We start from the raw sequence: 24379 nt of genomic DNA, 5'->3' as shown, positions 1-24379 counted from the left end.
ACTAGAAATATTTTCTTAAAATGGCAGTAACATGCTTTTGGGGGAAGGAGTTTGGTTTAATTTTAAATTGTGTGGAGATTTTAAGTACAAAATTTTAAAATATAACTGCCTTGAAGTGGAAATTTTGAAGCCAAATTTAGGCTTGATAAATGTGTGTATATCTCTCTCTATTCATAGTTTTCTCTATTTCTGTAAAAACTGTCAGTGTTTTTGAGGATACAGTCACAATTTATGGCTCAGAGGCAAGAGAGAAGCCTATATGCCTGAGAAAATGATTGATTGTCAATTAAAACACTTATCCCTGGAAACTTAAAATTAACATCAGTGGAAATTGAATCTTTAAGCCTTGCCAAAATCTTGTTTCATAATATGTCAAAACTCCATCAGTGAAATGTGACTTTCTCCATAAAAGCCTGCTACAGCTGATGCTTTTTACAGTGGGTGCCATTGCCCTGAAGCTGATGGCTGGAAGCCACTGCTTTGACCTGGAGTTTGGGTTATAAATTTTGTAGCCCTTCCTTGTCTTCAAACCTGGACAGAGATCCTCCCTCCTTCCCTCTCTCCCTCTTTTATAAACCCCTCTAGCTTGCGATAGATCATGGCTATGAAACCAGTATCTCTTGATCATAATGGGAAATGCATAGTTCAAAAACTGGTTTGTATCAGCAAAAAGTAAGATGAAGAAATTGCTTCCTAAATGTTTGCCATCGTAACGGCAGTGACCGATTGTTGTGTGCATGCTTCCCTTACGAGGCTGGTTGCAGCTGCTGTGCTTCTGTATTGTAGATGTGCCAAGTGTATAGCCAGTGTGTGAAGCGCGGGGAGGATCTATGGAGCAGAACCTTCAAGTGCCTTTGTAGGAGCTGGCTGGCTGCCCTAGACCAGAGCACTGGGCTCCACTTACACTAAAGTGGTGCAGCAAACAGACCCCTCCATGGGAATCTTCTCTTTATACCCTGATCTAAATGACAGAATTGTTAAGTTCAAATGACCCAAATATGCCTTATAAAAAGAAGGTGGTACCTTGAATCTGCATCAGAAAATTGCGATGGCAAGAATGTACTGTTGAATGCACATTGCACTGAAATTTCTTCATATATAGCAAAATTGTCAGTTACTTCTGGCACTTGAAGAAATAAAAGAACAAGGAATGGGTGGGAGGTCTGTTCACTTCTGCTGCTGCATCCTCAAATAATGTACTGATTTGTCAAAAAGATGGTGTAGTAAGTGTGTCATATAGCCACTGTGAGCGGGGAAATAACCCCATGTTGTGTTGCTTTTCTAGCTGTTCATATTATCTAGTCATTAATCATGTCTGCATGCAATGTGGCATTGTTAGCCATTGCTCCCTCTCTCTCCTAGGCTGACAGGATTTCCATCTACCCTTTCAATGAATTTATTGCTGCCTTCCAACTTGCCGCTTCCCTCTTTCTTTGTGGAGCCTAGAATCATTTAAAAAAGTAAATTCACTGGAAGCCTTAAATAAAGCTTATTTTACTTAAGTCTACATATCAACATTTAGAATGATGGTGAAGAGAGTCATGATAGTCGAGAGTCATCTCATTGTTATAAATTCAAAGATTATCAAAGGGAAAGAACAGAAGTGGAATAACTCACTCTTCATTTTACTCTTACTGTGGAAATAAAAATGTGAAACACTTAGTAATATGTACAAATTTTATGGATAGTGGACTTCAAATCAAAGCATTTTGCATGTTAATGCAAATGTGCACCTGTATCTGAAGAGAGGAAAGGTTAAAGGCCTCTTAATCAAAATGTGTTGCAGTTAATCTAACAGTATTTTATATGATCATTTCAGAGGGACTTTCTGCAGTGGATATAAAAAGTGTGATGGAGAAAATACTGTCGGGGTGGAAAGATGTAGTTCAACATCTGGAAGAAGTGGCCAGAAAGATAAAGTACCAGGAAGATATAAATGCTTATTTTAAGGAAATGAGTGAGCTTGAGAAGACTGTGATTGAGAAGGATGGCTGGCTTAAAAATGATGCTTCTTCACCATCCCAGCCCTCAGCAGTCCTGAAAGACTTATGTCAGGTAAGTTGGGCAAAACTTTTTAATTTTGATTGGAAGCTGTTAGGAGCACAGAATATCCCAGAGGAACTTAGCCTAGTCAATAAGGCAACTCAAAATTTCTGAGGCATACAGGGCACCCAATTTGACTGGAAGATTTCGGTTCCTGTGTCATGGAAGTACTTTAATGTTGTTGCACTAGTAATGTGGAGTAGCTGTGCTGCAGTAGCTTACTAAAATCTTTGTGTTAAAAAGGCAAGTGTGAGATTTGGTTTTGTTTTTAATCTTTCACAGCAGGAGTTAACTCATCTTGTAAGCCTCAGTCCACGGTTGGAACACCTGAAAGCCACCTGCAAGGCACTCACCTCTCAGCCCATGCCTCCAAACTTCATTCAGGAGAGCTTGAACGGTTTTATTGATCACTTCAAGTTGACTCATCAGAAACTAGAGGAACGTCACCAGCAGTTGAAGAAAGGTAAATAAAATGTATTTTTCTTTAACATAGACCTCCAGATACTTGTGTTCTGATTTTTTTGTTGTTGTTTTGAGCCGATTTAAAAACTCGCTGACTTCTGCTAGTTTTCCTACTGATTCTGGGAGGCTTTGCGTCAGGCTGACAAAATCTTTTTATTCACCTGGAAGAATATTTGTACAACCTCTTCTGTGCCCACTACAAAATATATCATTCCATGGTGTTAAAAGTGATTATGCAAGGATGCAACATTCCTGAAACTACATTTAAGGAATTAGCAAAACATATTTAAGGTGGATAACATAGTTTGAAAAACTGTGTGTCTCTGGCACTTACAGAAATAATACTACCGTGGAAGATTAAGAGAACCTTGTCAAATTGAAGTGCGCATGTGAAATTTATTCTTTTTCATAGCTTTGTTGAGCATGTTAGTCATACATAATTCCTTTTGGAAATTTCATCTTTGAAGTGGCTTGCTTTTCAGGCACTTTCTACTTGGATTTTTGTTGCGTTAAAAATTTTATTATGTGCATTCAAACCAGCCATGCTGGCTTCTAAAGGATTTTAAATGTAGTGCACAAAATGTGTAGCTCTGTTAATATTTTACAGCTGAATAGCAACAGCACAGACCTATAAGGAGATTCTTTTCCTTAGTTTTCATTTTGTTTCTGAGGAATTGAAGGACGTGTTTTGCTAATGGCCACCAATGGAAGAGCATTAACACTTTACTCTGTGTGTAATAAAAATAGGCTCAATTACTAAATTGTTAGGCCATCTCTATAATGTGTTACACAAGGACTGCATGTTTGGATTATATCCATGCAGAAAACTGTATGAATACCATATCTGTCTGCCACACTCAAATTACAGGGTAAGCTTTCATTCTTACTGTGAGGAATTACTATTTTATGACTGTTCTGAGTTAATGTACTTTTGAATAATTTTGTTGGTATTGTGTATTTTTGTAACTATTACAGGATGTGACAAAAATACCCCTTATTTTTTCATTCCACACACCACTTGAGGTGCTATCAGTATATTTGAACCAGTTGTTACTTGGTATATTATAGTATCTTAAATTTGTATTTGTGTATTTTTTTTTGAATGATAATTTCCCTACAGATTGTGTATTGCTAAAGAACAGAGGGAAATGTCAGTTTAGGGCTTCAGTTGTTTATTTACAGCATAGTTTGACTTGCTGTAAGGGAAAAGAACTTCCATAGACACATAACTGGGAAAAACAACTGGTGGTGGCACTTGAGCATTTGCGAACTTGGCAGGCTTTGACTGACAGAAGTCCAGCTCTTTCATGGCTCTTCTTTGAGCCTCTGAAAATTCCCTTATAGAGTGCTACTCAGTACCATCTCTACAGGCATTTTTTATAGAAATTGTGACTTAATTTTTTTTTCAATGGGAGGCTATTTTAACTACTTTCTTCTCCTTCAGGATTTGCTGTAGTTTAGTGACAGTGCACACATTTGCTTTTTATAGAATTATTTTTTTTATTTTTCCTTTAAATGGATCCTGGCTTTTTTTGAAGAGGAAGCTAGATAATTCTGATTCTCTGTAGAAACATTGACTCATTCCTTAGTTATAAATGGTGTGACAGTTGTGACAGTATGCTGTTCAAAAGCTACCTGGTGAGTCAGAATAAGGCTTAGATTAATTTTTCACTTGTGGCAGTAACAAAATTGCTTAGGAATCCAAGGCCAGAGAATGTGCATACCACAGGATGGGTCTTACAGCCAAAATCCTGTTCACTGCAGTTTTTGAAGTCTGACGTTTTCATTCTCAAGTGCCAGAGTGAGGTGCTGCCTCCTGCCTGGGATTCCACAAAGGGCTGGCTCGAGCAAAGTCTGAGATGCAGTCAAAGATTGCAAGCAGATACTCCATCCAAACTTTAATTCTGTTTTCAGTCTTCTCAGATAGTGTCTCTGTTCTGGCAATAGGCTGAAAGCTGCCATTTTTATACATACTTTTTTGTGTGTGTGTGTGTGTGTATATTTGAAAAAAAACCCCTCAAGCTCTACTACTACACTAACACGTTTTATGTATGTGTGTTTATATATATAGAAAAAAATACTAGCTTATTTAGTTACTATATGTAGTGTATATATTTAACTTTATATGTAATATATGGCTATTATAGCTGTTATACTTTATGTTCTATATATAGTAGGTGTGTGTGTGTTTGCATATAAATATTAGATACATCTGAAACTTATTTTAAAATGAAAAATACTAAAATGTGGGAATTTGGGAAATTGGTATGCAAAACCCCAAGTATTATTACTGATTCCACACCATAGGTGCTTATGTGTATAAAAAAAAAAAAATCCAAAAATGGGATTGAGTTTAAATCTTTTTTTTGGGGGGGAGGGGTTGTAATCATATTTATTATTCTATATAATGCATCTTTTTATATACATACACACATTTAGTATTTTTTTGAAGGAAAAAACACTGCCATCAGCAGAAGTGTGTTTTAGCTCTTGGAAGGTCTCAGCAGGATTCAGTGTACAAGTATATCTCACATGATACTGTTTCTAAATATTCCTGATAACTTCGTTTATGTTGACATAGCTCATAATCTGGGTCTCATGTCTACTTCCTTACCTTGCATTTTGTTCCATTACTCCTTTTATGACACCAGAGACGGAGAGGCAGCCGAGCCAGGCCTACGTGGACTCCCTGCAGCGGCTGAAGGACACGCTGAGCGAGCTGGAGCGCAAGCAGCTGTCTGTCGCCAGTGGGCTGAGCGACCCCAGTAAGGCTGAGAAGGCCCTGCAGCAGGCAAAGGTAACTCACTGAAGTGAGGAAGCTGCTTATTCAACTGTTGTCATCCTCCTTTCTCCTGCCTTGTTTTCCAGTGGGGTAACCAAAACATTACTCAGAAGGAAGTCGATCAGGGAGTGGTGTGTGGAAGTGGCCTCTGGGGATTGCTTGCTGAAAGCCGGGTCACCGCAGGCTGCTGAGCGACGTGTCTGGGCCAGGGCTGGGTATTTCCGAGCCTGCAGACTTCATGGCTTCTCTTGCTGCCGGTGTCAGGAGACAAGGCTGAGAAAGCTGGGACTGTTCGGCTGGGGGAAGAGGAGGCTCTGAGGGATCTTCGCTGAAGTGCTGCAGCACCTCAGACCACCTTGGTGGCCTCCTCACCAGCGTGCCCATGTCTCTCTTGTGCTGAGGAGCCCCAAAATGGATGTCAGGGCCTCAAGAGCATTGCCCTCCTAGGACCTTGCTTGGATCAGGTTGGTGACCTGATCCAGGGTCAGCTCCTTTGCTGCTGAGTGCAGCTGTGAGGAAAGCCAGGGGCTGGGGCCTGCCCTTCCCTCCCTCTGGAGCCGCCTTTCAGCTCTTCTTGCCTGAGCTGCACTGCAGCTGCCTGGCAGCCTTGCCTGTGGCTGGCCCACTCGGGCTTGCTGTCCTGAGGAGGCCATGTCCCTGCCTGGCGGCCGTGCGGGCTCCCTGACCCTGCCTCTGCCCTTCCACTGAGGCCGTGGTGTGCAGGCTTGTAATCCTCTCCTCCGAGCGGTGCGTATAGCCGACTCAGATGTGGCGTGCCTGCCTGCTTAAACTTTTTCTGAGGTTCAGCTGGTTAACGAACCCATCCTGTTTCATCCTGCTTGGTGGTTATGAGAGGGTAACTGTACTTCTCTGGCCTCCAGATTGCCTTTCCAAGGGAAACAGTGCTTGCAAGCCATAAAGGTAATTGCTGCACAAATTCTGTCCAGTAGAAACAGCATTTTGGTTCCTATTATGAGCCTATAAAGTAGGGGAGAATCTGTGCATGACAGTTCCGTTGTAAGTATCAGTTACTGGGGCAGGGCTGGAGCGAGGGGAGAGAATTGTGCATCTCCAGCACTATTTTTTTTTTTCTTAAAAAAACATGGAAAAATACTTCCGTGCCTCCTCCACTATCCCGTATTGCTTTTCTGCTTACTTCAGAAACATGTATTTTTCCATGTATGGTGGCATAAGAGGGCTGCAGGTGAGACTGGTGGAGCTCTTGAACTCTACTTGCTGGGTGGAGAGAGGCTGTGTCTGTCTTTATATGCTTCTCTATTCAGCAGAGTGATCAAATGAGTATTTTTAAAAGCCCAGTAAACAGGGATGTTAGTGCTTTGTTTTTTTGAACTAGCAGATTAAAAACAGTTCTGAGTTCTTTGGTTTTCTTTTTAATGCTGCTTCTGTATTGTTTAAGGTTGGCAGAGATTTTCTTGTCCGTACACTGGCTGAATTGCAATTGTGTTTAGCCTTTGAAGGCTTGTCTTTTCCCACTTCTGCCTGAATCCCTCCTCCCCATTTTCCTTGGAGACTAATTAATCTGAAAGGCTGTATGGTGCCAGTGTGGGAGCTTTAAAGAGTGAGATGGGAGCAAACTGTAGAAGATGAGCTGCTTGTGGACCTGGGATTGTTCAGCACCTTCTGCAGTGTCGCAGGCACGGATAAGTGCTTCAGGCATAGACCCAAGCCAGGGACTGACTCAGTCTGTGGCCCATTGCACAGAAAGATCTTGTTTGCAGAAAGATACATCCCTCTTCCCAGTCTCATTGCTACCTCACGACCAATCTTTTTAGAGGAAATGGTACACTTTATCCTGTTTCTTTCTTGTAAATACGAAGTAATTGAGAACATAAACATATCGAAAAGATTCTTCCTTCAATAAAATACAGTAAAATATACGTGCACACATCCCACATGTACACATTAAATGTATATACTACTGAAGTGAAATTAATGAAATTAGTAATGGTTTCATGTGTTCATTCCAAATTTCTTTGTTAAACAAATTTTAAGAAGAATAACCAAAATGACCAGGTTAATGAAGTGGCAGCGTTTTTCATCTCTTGGCTTATACATTCAGCTGTTCTTTTTTCCTTGTAGCTATTTCAGCCCAAGTGACTCTTCATATCAGCAATGCCATAGTGAATATATTCAGATTGTATCCTCCCTGTATTCCAGCTGCAAGAATAGCTTTCAAAACTTGAGCATCAGAAGCTTTCATTGCATCTAGATGTTAAAATAATTTTACTTTACAAAACTCAGAAGGATGCACTCAGCCTGTTTGTGTGGGCTTTATTGTTTGTTTTCTTCAAAAAACCGCCAACATAAAATATGTGGAGGGAATGAAAAAACTGAGATCCTGGTATGTCTACATTGCAGTTTCTTTTGTGACTGCAGGATAGTGTAACCATTGTTTTGCTAACTTGAGTGCCAGTACCGCGTGGCACAGGAGGGGCGTAGGTGCCGTTTAGCTACGTGGCCAAGTTTTACAGCCCATTCTGTAATCTCTGCTACTGCACCAGTAGAGCAGCTGAATGTTTTGCTGCTTAAAAGGCTGGACATCTCTGCTGCAATAACTGCAGTAACTGGACTATCACACTTTACTGAATCTGTGCTCTGCACAAGAAAACCTTTGGTGTACTTGCACTTGTATGTAAGTGTGTACCTTTTTATATGGCTAATACTGGAAGCAGACAATTTTTTTTCTTTTTTCTTTTCTTTTCTCTCTTCCCTCCCCCCCCCCCTCTGCCGTAGACGGTTTGTGAGACCCTGGAAGCCCAGAAGCCCAGGGTAGATAAACTTGCTGAAGAGACAAAGGCTTTGGAGAAACATGCTTCTTCAGAAATAAAAAAGGTCTACATGCAAGAGTTCAAGCATGTGCAGGGACACTGGGACAAGTTAAAGCTCAAGATTTCCAAAGATGTTAAACTACTGGAGGAAATTACATCCAAGTTGAGAATATTTGAGGTAAAATGAAAGTATTTTTTTGTTATGTAACTTGGTGGTTTGAGAGCCCTTTCTTTCTCTGTGTTCCTGCAGGAGTCCAGATGATACTGATTGAGATGTGGAATGTTGATGGGCCACTAGCCTGGCCGAGGCTGGAAGCATATACCGTGTATTTGTAGCAGCATAGCAAAGGACTTTTAACATGCTCAGGATATTACTTTATCTTCTAATAGAATTACTTTTCACTTAATATTAGCATTCCTTTTCTTTAAATGTCAGGAGCAAAGGTTACGCTGAATTCAAGGGTATGTCAGCTGTGCTGTTGAAGGCTTGATCCCACCAGAGGCAGAGTGCCCTCTATTGTGGTTGGTGTCAGATGCCCAATGCTGCACTGGTTTGACATCTAAAATTGAAATTCCATACCTGCTACAGTAAAACCTGCTCCTTCAAGTGGCGTTTCTGTCGACAGTAATAAAGAATTAGTACAGCCTGTTAAAAAAGGAAGTAAAGAAAATGCTTGGGTATAGTGAGTTCTCCAGTTCCAACAGATGGCCTGTGAAGTGTCAGGAATGAGAGTTAAAGAATTAAGATTAATCAGCACTCTTTTTTTTTATATATATACATACATGTGTGTATATATATGCACACCCACACATATGAAATCCTGCATGACAGAAAATCCCAATGTTTTAAAAATGAAGGGATTAAAAGCAAGGGTATTTAAAGGGTATTTAGATGTTTAACCCATTGATAAAGAGGGGAGAGATAAGTGCTTAAGTAACTTAGCTGAGGTTGACTCAGTATTTACTGGTTAGATTCATTTCTTTGTGTTTGCTTTAAGTCCCGTCTCTAGACTATTTATATTCCTCTAGGGAGAGGAAAAAAAATAATGAAAACTAAATATATTATGATTTAGCCCATACCAATATTATTGTGACCCAAAAGTTAAATAGGCACTAGCTATTCTTCAGTATCAGCTTGAAAGTATAAGCTGGTCAGAGCAGTATAAAAGCCCAAATATAGAGCCTTTTTTTTTTCCCCAAAAAAAATGTTTAACTAGACTTTAAATAAGTTTCATATTATCTTCATTTTCATATTATATTTTAAACTGCAAAAACCCAGAAGATGCTTTTAGAGATTCTCTGTCTCTTGGCATGAAGGCACATGTGCATTAGCTAACAGAAATCCTTATTTTTACATGCATTAAACATTTTAATATGTGGGATTGTTTACTTTCTTTTCCATTTAACAGAGTATGTATCACACGGTTTATAAACATAAGCAATTTGCTGCATGCACCCTCTTCAGAACAGTGGTGCCATGCATGCACACCACCAATTTTCCCCAAAAGTTTCTTTCAATCTTGCTCTCTCCTCCCTGTGAAGCAGAAAACTGTTCTTTTATTTGATAGTGGATTTAAATTTCAAACTAAGTGGTTTTTGGTTTTGTGGTGTTTTTGGGGGTTTTTTTTTTGTTTGTTGTTTTTTTATTTTAAGCCAGATAGCATCTTTAATGACTACTGAAGTACAGACACGTGTTTAAACTGAAACTTAGTAAGGCCAGGTAATTGACTTGCATGATGTTGCAGTGAAAGTTGGGTAGACAATGGCTGATTATGGTTCAGAAGTAGTAAAAGCTTCAAGTCTCTTTTTTTTTTTTTGAACTGCAAACCTGGACAAAGTCTTCGTAGGGGTAACAGATTGCTCTTAATTGACTTTTAGTTACAGAGTGCACACCCATGCTCTCATGAAAACTTTTACCTTGTGAAAAAGGCTGGATGGAAAAATTTGCTCCTGCTCATAAAGTGTTATTCACTAATTATTTGTTTCAGGACTTGAGCTGCTCCTAGCAGTGTGTGTGTGGGATGTGTGAGTATGAATAGCATAGGTATGGTAGTCCAGTCTAGGCTAGTGAACTTGTAAATGGAAGCCACAAACCGACCTATGAGTAGGAGGAGGAATTGCAGGTTTTCAGAGGAAAAAGGTGTATTTCTTGTGTATAACACTTTTGTGTAATATTGTTACCTGAAGCATAAAGATAAAGCTGTCCCTGCCCCGTCCTAAAAAACATGTTCAGGAATGTGTGTACTTGTGCACCTACATTTGAAAGAGTTTCTACTTTTAGTCTGGTTCCTTCAAACCCATCCTTCCGTAGCTACTTGCAGCAGCCTGAGGGATGAGGTGGGGCTGTGGAGGAGCTGATGCTGCTGGTCAGCAGGAGCTGACTGCCCAAAGTGACCTGGCTTGTACAGGAGCCTAAAAGAAATTAACTTCTATTGCTTAGCCAAACCCTTGGTGATTACTTTCCAGCAACCATTTCCTCATTTATTTTTCTCCTGACTTTGACCTAAATGTACAATATCCCACTATGTCTCATTCTCTTCCCTTCCCTCTCTTTCTGGTTACACTTACCAGTTATTTAGCATGACAGAGTAAATATTCTGCATGTAAGCCTGTCTCAAAGTCTGTTGTGCAACAGCTTTCTGTCTTCAAATGATTGCAGCTTTCCAGTTGCCTTGATTATCTGTAGCTATGCTGAGCAAGACCTACTTACCTCATCAGTTTTAGCAGCATTTTTTTTCTCCCTTAATTTCTTGTAAGTGCAGAACTTTTATTTTTCTGCACTTGAATCATGTTCGGCTGAGTGGTCAGTACATGCACCTACTTCCCTAAATCACAGCTTTAACGGGGTGAGGAATGGCTCTTGAAAACTGAAATTCTTTTTCATGTTTAACTGAGAGTAGAGTACATGTGTGCAGCATTAGCATGGGAGGTTTTGATTTAGTAATCAATTATTCAGTTTTTTCAGCCAAAGGTGAAGTGCCCTGTTCTCCACAGCTGTCCAAAGTGATGTTGGTATCACCACATGTATGAAACACTCATGAAAGGTGTGGATTTTTATGCCTGTGGGAATTTTGAAGAGCTATGGGAGAGCGCAGCATTGAAGCCACGTGCTGTTGTATAGATCTGAGAACAGAATATTGTCCGAAGTGAGATGTTAAAAACTTTCCTGTTGTCTTAAAAAGAAGTACAGAAGCTGAAAAAGATATTAAAGCAAAAGAAACAACAGAAATAATTATTAAATAATTGAAAATGGAAGAAATACGTAGTGGTGCTATCTGTAGAAATATAGGGCTTACAGTGGTGTGATTTTCTCATGAACTGAGTTTTTAAGTACACAGTTCCTGTGTTTTCTAAATGTTTCATGAGGCTGTCAGTGGATGGACAGTCGTGTATGTATATTCTCTGATTTTTCCTTTTGAAGGTACTAATCTATAAAGAGATTTTTGTAGTCTAGCACTGTATGCATAAAAATGAGAATGTGGAGCAAGTTGAATAAAAATGTTGTGTCTGGCATTGTCCAGGTCAGGATGGAAATTGCACTGAAAGAAAGATTGATTGGGAGACTGGGTATATGGTCCTGGTGCAGACACTGAATGGGTCAGTACTAGAGACGTGATACCAGAGACACAAGATTAGTTTGGAGAATGGCTGGGCAGTATCTCCTTGGTTAAGAGAGGAGACGAAGTGTCTGGCTATTAAAGGAAAAAAAAATAATTTAAAAGTGGTGAGGTAAAGAAAAAAAAAAGAGTAAGTGAATGGCAACCCTTGGAGAGCATGCATTCGTGTGCAACTACACTCAACTGTTGGATTATTTTTAATGTTTAATCTTTTTTTCCTAATTCATCTTTAAAAACTGGCATTTCCCAAAACAGCACTCCCCATATTTAGGTTTTTGAAAAGAAACTGAACATAAGTATTTGTCCTGGTTTCAGCCAGGGTAGAGTTAATTTTCTTCATAGAAGCTAGCGTGAGGCTATGTTTTGGATCTGGGATGAAAAAATGTTGATAAGGTGCTGATGTTTTGAGTTGTTGCTAAGTACTCAAGGACAGTCCAGCTTCTCATGCTGGCCTGCAGTGAGCAGGCTGGGGGTGCACGGGAAGCTGGGAGGGGACACAGCTGGGACAGCTGACCCAGGCTGGCCAAAGAGATATTCCATACCGTATAACGTCATGCTCGGTATACAAAGCTGGGACGAAGAAGGAGGAAGGGGTGGAGGGACGTTCGGAGTGATGGCATCTGTCTTCCCAAGAAACCATTACGCGTGATAGAGCCCTACTTCCCTGGAGATGGCTGAACACCTGCCTGCCCATGGGGAGTGGTGAACAAATTCCTTGTTTTGCTTTGCTTGCGTGCACGGCTTTTGCTTTACTTATTAAACTGTCTTTATCTCAAACCATGAGTTTCCTCACTTTTACTCTTCCAATTCTCTCCCCCGTGCCACCGTGGGGGAGTGAGCGAGCGGCTGCGTGGTGCGTAGTTGCTGGCTGGGGCTAAACCATGACAGTATTCTCATTTTAACAGCCAACAGACAGGTGAACAGTGCTTAAAATGTCCTTGTTAGTCTGATGAGCACGTCAGTGGCAGATCTGCCTCTGGGTTCTGCTGTTCAGGTGGCCCTTCTTTGATTTGTGTATCAGAGGCTCCCCAAAAATGACAACACATGCATTAGTGACACGACCTGTGTTTTACCGTGAGACTGTCCGTAATAGTTGTGTGACGGGAAAAGTAGACAAGGCTCATTGTATCAGTTTTGCATCTGGTATTTTCTAGAAGAAAATTTCTGTATCTTGTACACTCTGTTATCATACCTCTAAATAATGTGTGGCTTGCTGTGTCTTTGATTATGTATCACCCTCAGTTCTTTTAAATCTACTGCCTGGCTGTACATCATGTGGTTTTTCTAGGAGTGAACAAGTTAAAATTCAGCACATTTGATCATTGTTCCTGCCTGGAATAAATTTTAGAACTGATCCAGTGTTTTGGTTCATGTCTAAAAATTGTGAACTCTTGTACATCAACAACCTACACTGGCTATTTGTCCATTGGTAATTATTTACCTGCACAGTGCAGGAGCATTTACTTCATTAAACTTCTTTAGACTTGGCTTGTGATTCATCAAGTTATTTAAATGTGTGCCTAACTTTGTGAGTAATCCCATTTAATTCACTTCAGCTACTTAAGTAAGTAGCTTACTGTAAGCAAGCTAAATTAGTTATATGCTAAAATGCATTGTCAAATAGCAGCCTTTATAAATATATATTTTTTACATTAAGCCATGGTTCACTGTTAAGCTGTTTTTTCAAAAATTATTTTCAGACTAATCAGCTGCAGGAAATTCCCCCAAAATGGAAAAGGAATGAAAAAAATGTCATGAATTTGGCCTCTAATGGTAGCATTTGCCTAAAAATGAACTTGATCTTAGTCTAATGAGTTTTCATTAGTGCACACGTTTTTTTTTTGAGAAGCCATGTGTAATGTATGGATCTTGAAAAAACTGTTATTGCAAGGTTTTCAGGGAAACAAAGTGTGTGCTTTCTTCGTCTGTGACTTGCAGATAGAAGGTGAAGCTGATGAGTTTTGACTCTGCTTCTCAATTACAGCGCTCTGTGATGACAATTGTGTCAGAATACAAAGATGCCATCTATTAAAAAACACACAACCAAACAGTCAAAAAATGTTCATTAAAACAGTCCAACTATATTATTAAAAAATGACAATCCCATAACTCAGTTGAACCAGGACAAAGAAAAACTTTCTCCCTGCTCTAAGTTTGTGGTGGTTTTGTTTGTAAGGGAGATTGAGAACATCCACAATTGCATGGGAAGGAGATGACAACGCTCCTGTCTCCCTCCTCACCTACCTCATTGCAGGATATAAGGCAACTTCAAATGTTAGGTCAGATAATGCTGTAATTGTGTATCTATTTACTTTCCCCGCCCTATGCTTTACTCTAGTGAGTACATTAGCTGCTATTGGCCTCAAACAGCTAGATTTTTCGTTTAGTGGTTAGTCTAATCCTCTGTGGTATTTTCCTTTTATGCCTGTTTCTCTGTAAGGCAAATGGCTTTCTCAGCATAGCTTCTACCTGTCAAGTATGTTTAGCATTATCCCTTCTTTTCCCCACATATATTTCTATAGGGCCCTCTCTTTTCCTTGGAGTGAAATATGTCTCTCTAATAAGTGTGGTAGCAGCAGTCGTACGTGGTTTCCGTCATCAGGAAAATGCAATTCCCAGCCTTCATCCAGTTCCTTCATGTGAAGGGTAACATCATACTTCTTGAAGCCATGCTTGCCTCCTTAGTTGATCCTGTGTTTCTGTGTGATAGATAGCCTGGAGCAGCACAGTGTCAATTAAACTATGCTGTGGCATGGATGGGAGAATATCGTTATTGTGAATTTGATTTTCATATAAATTTGAGAACAGAGAAATTGCGGAAAAAACTAACCAAACAATCAAGCCCCAAAATTAAACCAAAGGTGGTCTGATTCAAGATCAAGGCAATGCTAGCAGCTTGTAGAATATTCTTTTGACGCTTCTGGAAGTTGAAATGCAACAGCCATACATTCTTTATCATGATCGTGTATAAACTCTTCATTACTATATTTGATTTAGGCTGATTCAAAAATTGTTCAGAAGTGGATGGATGGTGTGAAGGACTTCTTAATGACAGAAAAGGCTCTTCAAGGAGATACTGAAGGACTTCAAAGACAACTTGACCAGTGCACAGTAAGTTTTGTTCTGTTAAGGAATCTTTTGAAATAATTATTAGCATCTCTCTATTAATTTTGCTTGTTTTATTAAATATTGTCCATGGCATATTCCATAAAGCCTGACAGAAAAATTGTCTTATCTTGCTTCAGGGCACATTTTAATTGGTTCCTTGTGTGTAGCTGTAACACTTTGTGCTTTTCAAAGGTCTTCACCATATTTGTAAATACTTATGTACAAGTTGATATTATTTCCTCTGAAAATATTTTTGTATTTTTCCTAGTTTTGTGATTAGGGAATTGAATCTGTGAGTGAAAAGCGCTTTCTGCAATAAACTCATAAGGGCAATAAAAATAACAAACAAATAAGTCTGAAGCTCCTAGGATTTAGGAATTTTATGCATCTCAGAAGTAACATTCCTCCCTAGCTAGTGGCACATAATGATCACAAATAAGTAGCAGTACTTCTTACAGTTGGTAATTACAGTGTATCTTCAAATGTTTGTTTCTGGGGAAAGAATACAAGTCTGAGGTATGCCAGAAACATCAGGATATTTAGTGCACATAATCTTCAAATGTGTTGTTCTAGTGTCGACATTGGGCATGTGAGAATGTTTGTGCTGTACATGGCAAAGCTGTATTTTGTTTTTTAGTTGTGTAATTCTGATGTTTTGGGCCACTGAAAGATTGTTTTAAACAGTCTGGTATTGAACACAGCATCAATCCGCTTTCTTATTAAATTTTCTCTGGAATAATTAAAAATTACAAAATTATTGGTATCCTATAAATTTGTGTAATGTCTTGCTAAAGAACATGTATTTTCTCTGACATGTGCTCAGATGTTTGTCAATGAAATGGAAACAATTGAACCATCACTGAAAGAGATGAAAGAAGTAGAGTCTGCTTTAAGAGCTCAGCCTATTGCAAGCATAAATACTTGGGCAAAGTCTAGGCTAGTAGACTGCCAGACTCAGTGGGAGAAACTGAGCAAGCAGGTGAGTGCTCCATACGTTGTTAGTGCTTGCGTGTTACTGCAGCTGGCTGTTTGGTTGTGTGGCATTGGTAGGATGGTGAAGAGGTGAAGCAGTGAAACAGTGGGATGAGTGAGTTTTACTTGTTCCGCTGTCAAAGTAGCTGAAATCCAGCTTGGCCCAGTGAATCCTTCGGAAGTGCAAATATGTTAGGGGATACCTCTGCAACAGCAGTTGTTGTACTTCTCAGTACTTAACTGGAAGGAGCACAGTGACTAAAAATTAATTTGTTCAGTTTGCCTCATGCTGCTCTTTCTGGGGTGGGCAGGAGGGAAGTCTGAGCTATTGTTCTGTTGTTGCTGAAATCTGGAATATTATTCTGGCCCTGTGTAATTTCTGCCTGCTTCCAAGCAGCTTTAAAAAACAAATGACTATAAATACACTACCACTTCAGTCTGGTGTATTTGGTTTTTTCTTTTGGGTGGAAGCTTTCTCCTGTCTGTAGAAACATACTTCTTTAGTTGCCATGCCTGGCAAGGATTTGTGTTGGAGAACCTTGCTGTTGATTCAGAATCCAGATTGCCTGGGCTGTGGAAAGTGAGGCCTGAAGGGTGTTTTAGTGCTCAGTATAAAGATATACCTAACTATATGATACTTGCGATCAGAAGAGTTTTTTTTTTTCTCCGTCTGACTTTTTCCAGGGATTGTTACCAGTTTACATGCAATGAGGAAAAAAAGGTCTTTTTCGTCCTTCCCTCACCTCTGGATTTTGTTGATCTGCTAAAAAGAGTTCATGTGTGCGTGTAGGTCTCTGAAAGTCTTTTGTTAATTAAAAAGGGCTGAAAATGTTTTGGTGGTAAAATGCTTTCATAAAGACTTGTGGCTTTTAACATATAAGAGGACATTTAAGTAAAAAAACACTGTTTCTTTCCCACCTTGGATTCTAGATCATTAGTCAGAAAAATCGCCTGTCTGAAAGTCAGGAAAAGGCTGTAAATCTGAAGAAAGATTTGGCAGAGATGCAGGAATGGATGACCCAAGCTGAAGAAGAATATTTGGAGAAAGATTTTGAATACAAGTCCCCTGAAGAGCTAGAGAATGCGGTGGAGGAAATGAAGGTCAGGAATACTAGGTCATTAAAGAGACCTGATTAAAGAGAAACAAAACTTAATGGCTTTGGGGGTTGACCTTTTGTGGAATTATTATCTATGTGGAAAGGAGCTCAGGTCATGGCAATACTGGTGGTATTTTTCAGCTTTGCTTTGTGGAATTTTTGTTTTTAAAGCACAAACTGCAAAACAGATGTTCTATTTGGCCATGCAGGATAGGGATTTCATAATGAATAGCAGCTTGCCCAGCTGTTGAGCCAGGCTTGCTATGTATAGCATATTAAATACTAAGAATATGGAATCTTATTGCAGGAGACAAAACTTGAGAAAGAAGGAAAAGGTGATACTATACCTGCCTAAATTAGCAGTTGTGAAAACTTATTCTTCTTCAGCTTCTAGCTGAAGGCTTCTAGCTGTTGGGCCTCAGTTTCTGGTCCCCTAGATACAGTAACTCAACAGTTAGAAAGGCACTTTAAAACAGTTTTGTTGTAAGGTTATCTCGTGTTCCTCATCTGTTGCAAACAGTGATGCCGGTCCCTGCTTCTCTAATTTTGGGACTGGAGGCCAAAAAAATGGAGAGGAAGGAGCTATTTTTGTCTCATTATAAATTACCAGTTGAATAGATAATTTTCTTGGATGTATATACAGAGTAAACAATATTTGTCTCTGCTTTTAAATTGGAGTTCAGGCATATCTTCACAAATGTTTTGACTTGTATGCACATTATTTAAATTAGTATCCACCACACTTACTCAATGGAGCATAAAATAATTCTTTTTTCGCCCTTACAAGTGTTTTGACAAATCTATTTGAAGTTTTGAATTGGGTTTTTTTTTTTTTGCAGGGTCTTTCTGAAGCAGTCTTTAACAAGTGTTTTAATATATTCATGTCCTTTGATGGCATTTAAGATCACATAGTTTGACAGCTTGCTGAACACAAGCCAAGAAAAGAAAGGACCCTCTTTTCACTGGCAAATCTGAGAGACTTTGAGCACATTTACCTTTGTCAAATCCAGATTATATTATGTACTTTTAAATTTGGCAGTTATGTCAGTGAGCCAGTAAGCTTACTCTAACACTTGCATATCCTCTTTCATTTGCAGTAAGAATACTATGCTGTGACTACTTTTAGGACTGGGAAAGAACAATGTATATTTGACCAGGAGCATTTTTACATAAGGTTTTGAAAAACTTTTGAGCTTGCCTAATTCTGCTCTCATTTGAACAGAGAGTGGAACTCCTGCTGACATTTGAAGGAGCAGGTTTAAGATAAGGCTAGGTGGTTTTTGATAATCCTGCCATAAAATAATATGTTCCCCAGATTTTCCATTCTTTGTGCTTCCATTAACTGGCTTTTTTTTTATTGCCTTACATTTAGAAGATACCTCAAACAATATGTGCAACAATAATGCTGTCATGAACTAAATTCTACCATAAGGTGCAGTGCCTTATATATCAGAGGTACTTCAACTTCATAAAACTGTCCTTGAAACCTGAAAAGAAAGAGATATGAGGCAATCTCTATCTCTGGAGCCTTCTAGTTGTCTCAACAGAGACGGGCTCGGATTGGTTTGCGTGATCTGTCTTCCAGCTATCCTGCTTCCTGAATTCCGGCCAGGGCAAAAGTCAACAACTGATAATAGGAGTTCTCCAGGCTTTTGTGTTGGGAGCTGTGCTGTGCTTATGCTGTACACTTGTTATCAAGCTCCTCTGAGTGCAGTTGTGTTGAAGGAATTCTTCTGTTTGTCCTTTTTGCATGTTTCTCTAGCGTACCTAACAGCTGTTGGGAAAAGTCCCAACTTTGTAGTTGCATGTATCCCAGGTAATTACGTCATCTTTCCTGGATAACTTTGGGGGATAGTTACTGAGCTCTGGGACTCATAACGTCTGTAAATTCACCTTACCTTTTTCTCCCTGATATGCTTGTTTTTAGCAAACCTCTATTTTTTTTTCCTGGCTCATTTCTCTTTTTCATATCTTTATGTTAGCATATAAATAGCACTGAACTTAGTATTTTCTGCCTTGAGTCATGGATTTTTAACGAAAAAAACATAAATGGTAGATATGTCTGTATGTTTAATAAAACAGGATTTTTCAACACTTACTAACATAAACTGAATTCCATGCAAGTTAGTGCCATATTTTGTTGTCCTTAGACCCAAGAAAACTTTGGCAGCAATACTTCCAAGGTTAAACTGCTGATCTTTGGTTTGAGTAGTGAATAGCTGACCGTACGGCAATTGAGGGCTGATTGTGTAATACATTTCTTTGGGCAGAGGGCGAAGGAGGATGTGTTGCAGAAAGAGGTGCGGGTGAAGATTCTCAGAGACAACATCAAGATGTTAGCCGCCAAAGTGCCGTCTAGTGGTCAGGACCTGGCGACTGAACTGAACATTGTGCTGGAGAACTACCAGCTACTGTGCAATCGGATCCGGGGGAAATGCCACACTTTGGAGGTAAGAATGATAGCTCTCAGCTTAGTAAAATGGAGGCAGGTGGCACAAGAGGAATGGGGAAGGACACTGCAAATGTACACTTTTGTCACTGAATCCAGTAGCTTCAGCATAAACACATTTTGCTGTGCCTCCTTTCCGAGATTACTTTCCCTTGAGATGACATCCTTGGAATTCATAAGACACCATCTAACTTTGCTTTTATAATCTGTATTGTAATCAACACTTGTGCAAATAAGTTACTTTGTCTCATGGCTCTGTTATCCATCCAGGCGTCTTCCAAAATGACAAAAAAGCACTTCTCGGAGATTAAAGGTTGAAATACGATGTAATTAGGACATGTTGATTGTAGTTTGCGGTAGGTTTTGTATGTCCTATCTTTCAAGAGGAGTGGATGCATTTTATTACATTCTTAAATCGTTATAAGGATCTAGATGTCAGTGATAATTTTAGCATGAGTTTAGAAACTTCTATGTGTATTTTGCATACTTCTTTTTATCTTGCTGCTATAGTTGCAGATTTTTCTGTCTAGAATTTACTGTGCCATGGCATGTTTTTGAATATTTTCTACTTGCCTACTTTAGGTCAGTGTCTCAGAAACAGAATTTTAAGGTCTTCATAGGGTATATGAACTGTACCTGGCATTCTAGGCTAACTTATGTTTTTTTCTCTTGCTCCTAGGAGGTGTGGTCCTGCTGGATTGAGCTGCTTCATTATCTTGATTTAGAAACAGCTTGGCTAAACAATCTGGAAGAAAGGGTGCAAATGACAGAAAATCTGCCTGATAAGTTGGATGCTGTCAATGATGCTCTTGAGGTATTGTAGTCATTCTATCAGATTAGTAACTTTTCAGATAGCTCTGTATAAAAACCCATAAATTCTACATTTCAGTAGAATATTGAAATATGTGTTGAATATTCTGATTCTTCAGGTTAAATGAACATATTACTCTGAATCTGGAATGGGTATTTGTAAGATCCTCCACCAAAAGCTGAATTTTGCTGTGCATGATTGTGCCATAATTGGAACCATGATTGTGTGCTCTGTCCTGTCCTGTGTCAAATTGATTAATTCCTTCTAGCACTATAGTATGAAATGATGTGAATAGGTGAGAAGTGCTGTGAAGTTTAATTATCTAAAGCAAAATGACCACTGTATTTGCCTTGTGCCATCATAGATTAAACCATAACTAATTCATGCTTTTAGAGCACTCTCAAGACATATGAAGGGTAAAACTTCTGTGCATGCAGCCAGATTTCCACCTCTGAAAATGCAGTAATATTCAGTGTCTTGACCTTTAAAACTTTCTCTGCTAATTAGTCCCTGGAATCAGTCCTGCGTCATCCAGCTGATAATCGAACACAGATTCGGGAACTTGGACAGACACTGATTGATGGAGGGATTCTTGATGATATCATCAGTGAAAAATTGGAGGCTTTCAATGCCCGCTATGAGGAATTGAGTCACTTGGTAAGAATTTGGGGGCAGGGTTGAAGTAGCCTGGGTTTTTTTTTTTTCCAGCTCAGTGGTCTGAAATGATTCCTGTTAGACAGCTGAATTCATAGATGCAGGACTGCAATGCAGGAAAAGAGGAAAAACCTTCAAAATGTTGTCAGCCATTTTCTATTTAGAATAATACCCTAAGAGCAAGATGCTTGCTTTTTATTTTGTTTTGTTTTTCCCCCCTGACTTGAGTCAGGTTTTGTTTTGCACACTTGCACACCCTTTCACTGTGGGGATGCCCTGGTATTTTTCCAGGTAATTTTGACAAAAAAGCAATTTCAATCTCAAGGGGGACAGTTCAATAACTGAGGTTAATATTCTGTTCCTACTGCCGTAAATACTGGTGAGCTGCTCACTAACTGTAAAAATGAGAAACATGAATAAGTGACATGTTCATCCTTTGAAATAGGAAGAAGTCACAACGAAATAAGGAACAGGGAAAACATTCTTCTCATCCCCCATCTATTATGTTGTCCCCTTCCTTTTCTCATGCTTCAGTCTAATCTTTTCTAGATTTAATAAGTAGAGGAAGACTAGCTGTATTTCAGGTTGCATAAATCTGTAACTTGTGTTCTGTATCCTGGTAATACAGACCCCTGACAAATTGTAGGATGGGAGGTTTTTCCTGTCACTGCCAAAGTGTAGTCATAGAGGGAATTTCAGTTCATCCTCATTACAGTGAGCAACATGAATGCAGTGCCCTCAGCTGGGGGCTGTGTGCTGTCATTTAAGTTAGCATTCACTATTGTTTTTCCTGTTACAACAGTACTTTATTGCCATATAAAAACTATCTACTTTGGCAGCTGCAGTGCTGACACACTGGGCTGTTGACAACTTTCCACCTCTGTGTGTGTATATGTACGCACCCACTGGTCTGTGCATGTGTTGATAGTGGGGAATTTGTGTTCCCATACTAGTAGTGACATTTCAGAGGAACTTAAAAGTTTTACTGTTGAAGGGGGAGGCAATGGAGGGAAGGGACTGTGAACCTCTGTTTTCACACTGTAACAGAAAGACAGATTTTATTGTTTTGAAAGAAAATGTGTAAGTTTACACGTCAAACAATATTGATTTGTAGGGTATTACAAAGTCCCTGATTCCTATTGAATAACTGGTTTATGAAACTGGTATGTTTTTAACAGAATACTTTCTTCGTGAGGTGGTAAGAGAGACATCTTTTCAGTATCCTGTATGCCTAGCAGCAGAACTCTCCTATTCCACTGTTGTCAGTTACTGGTATGAATCACAGCAGGCTTCAAAAATTGCTGCCTTCTAGGGCTCGCTTTGGCTCTTTTTTAGACAGTCTTCCTGGCACAGGATTTTTCTGGGTTTCTCCCACTTTGGTTTGAGAAAGGTTAATATAATTCCTATTGACTTACTGCTCTGTCTTGTCTTGTCTTTCTGTCCCACTTAGGCAGTGAGCCGGCAGATCGCCTTGGAACAGCAGCTTCAAACCATGAGAGAAACCGACCACATGTTGCAGGTCTTGCAGGAAAACTTAGTGGAGCTGGATAGACAGCTGACATCTTACCTGACTGATAGGGTAGATGCCTTTCAGATGCCTCAGGAGGCCCAGGTATTCCAGTATAGCTTTTCACTACAAAACATTTTGAAATATCTCATGATAGTGCTCAGCCTAGACTTAGTAACTCACGAATGCTTCATTTCAGTCCTGTCCTGATGTGGTAGATGATATCTTCTGTAATCTGGATTGTTCTCCTGTTTTAAGAAGGTTGTATTGAATGACAATCTTAATGGCTTTCATTTTAGCAAGCTGCCACCAGAGCTGGAATATTCAAAATAAACCTGGTAGTACTTAACTTTTACAGAGTGGATTTACTTCTGGTGGGTAGTAGGTGGTAAGCCAAGTTTCTCTTTTGCTCTCTGCAAGCAATTTTGAAACTTCTTTTTTGCCTGTTTTTATGTCGTGGCAGAAAATTCAATCTGAAATTGCAGCTCATGAATCCACCTTAGAGGAGCTCAAGAAAAGTGCTCGCTCTTTCCCTCCTGCTTCTCCTGAATGCAGATCTCCTCGTGGTGGAAGTCAGCTGGATGCTTTGCAGGTAAAAATATGAGAGTCGCACTAATGATTTAAATGTGAAGAGCTTCTGGTTTTCAATTATACACTGCTGTTGTCAGCCTCTAAATTGCTTGCTGTGGTCGACCGAACCTCAAAAGTAGATAGGATATGCTTTGACATGCATTAGGAAACAAGCAACTCTAGACGAATTGAATAAGGAAGTTTAAATTTCATAAGTATCACGGGATAAATGCTGAAAGTCAGAAAGTCTCTGTATTTTAGTAGAGAGGATATTTTGAAAGTATATGATACAGAATTATAGCACTTTTGCACCTCAGGTGGGCATTAGGAATAGAGGATGGAATTTGGCTTGGCAAATGGTTTTGTTATGTATACTGAGTTGCAGTGGCATGAGAGGTGAGTTAGACTCTGTGGGGGGAGATGCTTTAGATGTTGTTTTGTGAAGCGCAGGTATTAATTTAAAACAATCTTTTAACATAATATTCATTAAAACAGAGAAAACTCCGTGAAGTATCTACAAAGTATCAGCTTTTCCAGAAACCAGCCAATTTTGAGCAGCGCATGTTGGATTGCAAGCGGGTGTTAGATGGCGTAAAAGCGGAACTTCATGTCTTGGATGTGAAGGATACTGACCCGGATGTAATCCAAGCTCATTTGGACAGGTGCATGGTAAGTATGCAATATTCTTAACTCATGCTTGGGGGTGTTTCTTTATTGTGTGATTCTTGCCTAAACTCTCTCCTGAGGAGATTTTGCTTAAAGTCCTGATGGAATTGTTACAACTCTTTGTAAAATGCCAACAGAAGAAATGATAACTAAAAACCTCTAATTCTTCTGGGTGAGAATGGGGATAAAAAAGTAGTGGATTGTTGATCACAGATGTGGTGGAACAGCTGAGTTTATAAAAACTTCTTTCCCTGGCTCATGCTCATGTTATGGAGAAGCATCACTCGAGGGGCAAGTTTGTTTGATTCTTAGTATTTGAACAAAACAAATACTATACATAAGATCAAGTACAGATCACAATGTTAGCCTTGCCACATGTGATGATGTTATGTAGTAAACACTGCTAAATTATTGTGATAATACTTTTTTTGGGCGAAAATGAAAACTGGAATAAAATATGGAACATCAGGAGTTTGAAATCTTGGCAGACATTGCTTTTAATCCATAGCTCAGATTTTAAGTGCAACTTGATGATCGGGTCCCCAAATGAAGCAAAGTCTGAAAATCTGCACTACAAATTGATCACCAATATACATATTTGTGTTTTTAGAAACTCTATAAAACCCTCAGTGAGGTGAAATTGGAGGTTGAAACTGTCATCAAAACAGGAAGGCAAATTGTACAGAAACAACAGACAGATAATCCCAAAGGGATGGATGAACAACTGACGGCACTGAAATTTCTTTACAATGACTTGGGGGCACAGGTAAGAAAACCAAATGTACCTCTGAGCATTTGTCTGCATATAAATTCCCTTCTTTGTTGTTTTGATGTCAGATGCTGTTTTAAGTT

The 24379-nt window shown here is 39.3% G+C and overlaps 1 protein-coding gene across 1 annotated transcript in view; it reads left to right on the top strand.

The window, feature by feature from the left end:
- UTRN (utrophin) overlaps window positions 1-24379 on the top strand; it is a gene marked incomplete at its 3' end in the record, with an annotated part of 391562 nt that overhangs the window by 108714 nt on the left and 258469 nt on the right. Inside the window, exons 19-32 of the mRNA XM_081998557.1 lie at window positions 1820-2055; window positions 2326-2506; window positions 5157-5302; window positions 8042-8254; window positions 14691-14804; window positions 15625-15780; window positions 16704-16874; window positions 19141-19320; window positions 19999-20133; window positions 20638-20787; window positions 22235-22396; window positions 22755-22883; window positions 23357-23530; window positions 24138-24293. Coding sequence (XP_081854683.1) covers window positions 1820-2055; window positions 2326-2506; window positions 5157-5302; window positions 8042-8254; window positions 14691-14804; window positions 15625-15780; window positions 16704-16874; window positions 19141-19320; window positions 19999-20133; window positions 20638-20787; window positions 22235-22396; window positions 22755-22883; window positions 23357-23530; window positions 24138-24293 — 2303 coding nt within the window. The remainder of the gene's footprint in view (window positions 1-1819; window positions 2056-2325; window positions 2507-5156; window positions 5303-8041; window positions 8255-14690; window positions 14805-15624; window positions 15781-16703; window positions 16875-19140; window positions 19321-19998; window positions 20134-20637; window positions 20788-22234; window positions 22397-22754; window positions 22884-23356; window positions 23531-24137; window positions 24294-24379) is intronic.

The sequence above is a fragment of the Phaethon aethereus genome (genome assembly GCF_964289735.1).
Source record: "Phaethon aethereus genome assembly, chromosome: 3".
NCBI lineage: Eukaryota > Metazoa > Chordata > Aves > Phaethontiformes > Phaethontidae > Phaethon > Phaethon aethereus.
This window is presented reverse-complemented; position numbering and strand designations above follow the sequence as displayed.